At 40.7% G+C, this 4,933-nt stretch overlaps 1 protein-coding gene across 3 annotated transcripts in view; it reads right to left on the reverse strand.

The window, feature by feature from the left end:
• Window positions 1-4,933, reverse strand: part of DOCK9 (dedicator of cytokinesis 9) — a 195,795-nt gene that overhangs the window by 80,630 nt on the left and 110,232 nt on the right. For 2 of the 3 annotated variants that reach the window (XM_011933819.1, XM_011933818.1), the window contains exons 28-30: window positions 2,080-2,226; window positions 1,778-1,861; window positions 1,260-1,371 (exon numbers count right to left, since the gene is read on the reverse strand). In XM_011933819.1, the coding sequence (XP_011789209.1) occupies window positions 1,260-1,371; window positions 1,778-1,861; window positions 2,080-2,226 (343 nt within the window). Of the gene's footprint in view, window positions 1-908; window positions 951-1,259; window positions 1,372-1,777; window positions 1,862-2,079; window positions 2,227-4,933 lie in introns of all 3 variants that reach the window. The other variant, XM_011933817.1, reaches the window with a different exon arrangement.

Raw genomic sequence — 4,933 nt, forward strand, 5'->3', positions numbered from 1 at the left:
CAAATGTCACCCCTTTTCATATCTCCTTTCCTTGCTTTGTTTGTTCTCCTTAGGATGCATCAGTGTCTGATATTCTATGTATTTTGTGTATGTAGAATAGCCAGGGATTATCATCCAGGTTGTACATAACTTATTCTGAAGCTCGACACAGTTGGTGCGGGGTAAATATTTGTTGAACGCATGAATGCCAGCTCCAGGACCACAGTCCCCCTGCCTGATCCTTAAGAGGCAGTACCAGTCTGTTTGGGGGAAAGTTGTTTGTCTCTGAATGAATGCCTTAGTGTGTTTCTCTCGGAATTCAGAAGCAGTTAATTCAGGTGCCATTAGCAGTTTGGTGGCATCCTTCCACTTTTTCTCTCCTTTAGCACAAAATACCTGAGCACATACAAGGAACTAAGCTCAATAAATATTGCTTGACAACCTGACAGACTAATTTGTTCAATTTGATTTACTCAGTGAAGACAAAGACATTTCTATGAGCTCAACTCTCTTCAAACTTAAAGATAATACAGGACATTAATAAAGACTCAACATACAAACATGAAAAGCATGTAAAAAAGCCACATTGCTTGTGATTTTGATTACTGCCACCACTATGGACAAGGGCTATGAAAATAGAATAATGGATTTTGGGGGTGAAGCAGGGATGTTTGTTTTACTTCTTAAAGAAACATCCTAGAGTACCCAGTGACTTCAGGAGCAAAAAACCAGATACGTCCCTGGGATGTTACAGCAATGTCTTAGCTCCAGTGAAAAAATCACTAATTTATGGTCAGCTTAAAAATTAATCAAATTATATAGGAAATGCTTAACGGAACAGCATATGGAAGCAGTTCAGCCATCACTTGCATTCTTTATTTTTTAGAGGAGGAAAATGCAAGAAAGCACGCGTCACACCCCACACCTACCTACAGGAGTGTCATTTGACTCCACAGTTGGTGAAAGAAAAGCTAATTCATAAGAAAAAAGGAAAAGTGAAACAAATAAAAATAAGCTATAGCAACTGAAATAGATTTCTTTTCTTTAAGCAAAGGGATTTTTCAATGAAATAGCCACACTGGCATGATCTGTAGGCTGATAAGTTTGCTGAAAAGTTCCCATATTATATCAATATTTTTTGAAATAGAAATTTCATAAGAAAAAAATTAATCAATAAAAAATCAGATAATTCAAATATCATGTTTGAATCAATTATCTTTTCTTATTGAAAATAAATGTCTCTCTTTGTGAAAAGGTTAATGGATATAAAGATGGATTACCTTGGTATCTTTGAATCCTGCCTTTTCCAAACGGCATTGGTAAGTTCAATGGAATATAATGTTCATGGTTGCACACTACACGGAGAAATTCAAACTTGTATTCAAACAGGGTCTGCAGGAAGAAGTGTTTAGTTATAAATACCCAGCTGGATATTTTATACAGGATTCTAAGAAACCTATTAGCAATAGTATGTTAGAAATAGTCATTAGCTTCTTGACCTTCTTAGAACTGCATATTCTATTGCATTGTACAGATTTCAGGATGGCTGCAGGGACTGATTTGAAAACTAAGAACACATTTCATTAAACAATGTCTTCAACTGGTTTTTAGGGCATTTATTATTTATGCTCCTCCTACTTCAATGAAGGATTTCAGGTAGCTTATAATTACAGACACAGGCTCAATACAATAAAAAAATTAGAAAGGCAGAGCTTTTTAAAAAAATAAAGGAAAAAGGTAATTCTACCAGAGAAAGCTACATGGTGACTTCTGTTACCAGTAACAACCCCTGCATTACCTTTGGGTCTCCAGGAGCAAAGCAGCTAATGTAGTTGTTGATCTGCTTGAAGACAAAGCCCCTGTCCATGAAGGTGAAACATCTCTGTGGAGGAAAACAAGTAAAAAGGTATTTCAGGTCCAAACATTTCGGAAATTTGGATTCAAAGCAGCATTTATTGCTAATAAGTTTTTCCACTGACACAAAAAACATGCCACCAACACTGCCAGAGCACCTACTCTAATCTAGTCACTCTGCTAGACAACTCGTAAAAAGCGCATCTTTGTCCCATAACTGACATCCTCTTCCCTGCACGTCCTCACCTTGATGAAGACAGCAAGGCTATGATTTGCATTCTTAGATGCCTCTGGATTATCTCGAAACTTCTGAGTGATGTGTGGCATCAGCATATTTACAACGGTTTCCACTGCATGATGATAGGATGCAGGAAATCTCTGGTTTCGCAGCAACTAAAAAGAATTCAGAGCAAATACTTATTATTTATTAAGTTGCAATCATTTGGGAGGAAAAAAAATATCTCATCCCTGAGTCCAGAGTTTCTTGCTGGGTATGGTGGCTCACACTTGTAACCCCAGCACTTTGGGAGACCAAGATGGGAGGATCACTTTAGCCCAGGGATTTAAGACCAGCCCAGGCAACATAGCAAGACTCCATCTGTACAAAAATTAGGTGGGTGTGGTGGTGTGCACCTGCAGTCCCAGTTACTCAGGAGGCTGAGGTGGTAGGATTGCTGGAGCCCAGCAGTCTGAGGCTGCAGTGAACCAGGATCAGCCACTGCACTCCAGCCAGGGTGACAAAGCAAGGCCCAGTCTCAAAAAACCTCATGAAACCTCAGAGTTCTAGTCTTGTTTATCTGAAATTAGAAAAAATGAATTAACCCTCCTTCTTTCAAAGTACCGTACAAGTGTTCAAATACTTCAAATAAGTGCTGTGGATTAAAACTGGAACCTCAAACTTCAGTGTAATAAAGATCACCTAAAAAATGTTTGTAAAAAGGTGGAGATTCTGCATCCATTCCCAAAGATTCTGAGTCAGGAGCCTGGCAGGGGGTGCAGGGAGAAGGGGCAAGAACCTGCATTTTTACTGAGCATCTTTGATGATTCTGGTGCCTGTACCTCTCAGAGATCTCTTTAGAAAGCACTGGCTTACATTTAAGCTCCAAATATTCAAACTGAAAATACACATTTTGATGACTGTGCATGATTAGTTTAAACTGCTTGGCAGCAGTCTTCTTACAATCAACTTTACACAGTAATCGTTCCCCAACAGGAACCTACAAAATTACTCAGATTACTGAGCAATTAGCTAACACTTACATATATCTTCTACATGTCAGACACTGTACTACATATTTGTATGAAATTTTTCATTCAATTCTTGTAGTACCCCCTATAAGTTTAATTCGCATTTGTTAAAGGGGTCAGAGAGGTTAGGTACATGTGTCCTTAGTCACACAACCAACAACAGCGATTCCGACCCAGGTCTACCGCAGAATCCAAAACTTGGGCACTTTCTGTTACATGCAGCCGCACTCCCCCGTGTCTATACATAGAATAATTTAATGAGAGTCTGAAGTAGGAAGGATGCTCCATTACATTGATCCATTCATGCATTTAATTCTAACAGCCGCAAGAGGGGGTATTTTCATCCCCATTTTACAGACCGGAAAACTGAGGCTTAGAGAGCTCACTAAAAAGTACTAATCGATCTTTAATAAAACTGTTCTTGTCTTCCCCCTTTTAGTAACAGAACAGTAACGGTTTTACAGGGGCACACGGCTGCCCAGCCAGACTACATTTTCCAGTCTAACTTACCAGTAGGTATGAGGCACACGACCAAATTATGGAAGGAGTGCGTGCCTCGTTCAGGCCATGCTCCTAAAAGGAGCCGCTGGCCTCCCTTGTTCCTTCCTGTGCCACTGCCTGGACTGCGCTGTGGCGGTGAGCCAGCTTCTCAGCCATGTGGATGAGGTTAACATCGCAGGCTGGATAACTGCATCGGAGGAGCTTGAGTCACTGAACGACCGTGGGGAACTAACTGCCCTGCTCTGCAAACTGCCTACCAGCTCATGATTGTCCAAGACAGAAATGAACCTTCTGTCAAATTTAAACCACTATTATTACGGCCTGTTTTAGAGCACCAAACCAATGTCCCAATATCAAACAAACAGTATTTTCTAAAACTGGGAACTGGAACCTAGACATTTCTGACATGACAGCAGGGATTATCTTATGCATTAAATGCCAGAACCTATTAGGAATATTTGAAATACCAGCTTTATAACAATTTCAATTCTCAAACCAATAACGATGAAATGTTTATAAACTTACATAGCGTCAAGAATCCAGTGAGGAAAGGATCAGTAATAAAAATGTGAAGTTCACCAACTTTAAAAAACAGAATGGCAAAATGTGAAATTCCAAAGGGATTTTGTTGCATATGTGCGACCAATAACTCTATATCCTGAGATGACAGCGTCAATAGACGACCAATTTCCAAGACTGCAGGCAAGGCCAACTCTAACCCCAGGCATGACTGCTAGCTACCCAAGCTGGCTGCTCCTGAAAAAGAGGTATCCCAAGAAATGCTTGAGGCCTTCACAATGGGGCTGAGTCAATGGCTGCTAAAACCAGGAAAAGCAGGCGGAGAACTCTATCATGGACAGGTTGAGTGGGCACCATGTAAACCTATTAATCAACATTATTATAACTAAAAGTAGAACAGCTGGGCATATATGCCTCCTGATGTGATGCAATAGTAACAGCTATGAGGTATTCTTGCCAGAAAAAAAAAAAATCAAACCTGAATCAAATTAAGTCTCTAGATCCAACCACAAGTTCACAGGGAACACAGGGGACAGAGAACCATGTATGTAACATGGTGAGGCGGGGAACCATGTATGTAACACGGTGAGGCGGGGAATCATGTATGTAACACGGTGAGGCGGGGAACCATGTATGTAACACGGTGAGGCAGGGAACCATGTATGTAACACGGTGAGGCAGGGAACCATGTATGTAACACGGTGAGGCGGGGAACCATGTATGTAACACGGTGAGGCAGGGAACCATGTATGTAACACGGTGAGGTGGGGAACCATGTATGTAACACGGTGAGGCGGGGAACCATGTATGTAACACGGTGAGGCTACCATCA

This window comes from Colobus angolensis, unplaced genomic scaffold (genome assembly GCF_000951035.1).
Source record: "Colobus angolensis palliatus isolate OR3802 unplaced genomic scaffold, Cang.pa_1.0 Scaffold13, whole genome shotgun sequence".
Taxonomy (NCBI): Eukaryota; Metazoa; Chordata; class Mammalia; order Primates; family Cercopithecidae; genus Colobus; species Colobus angolensis.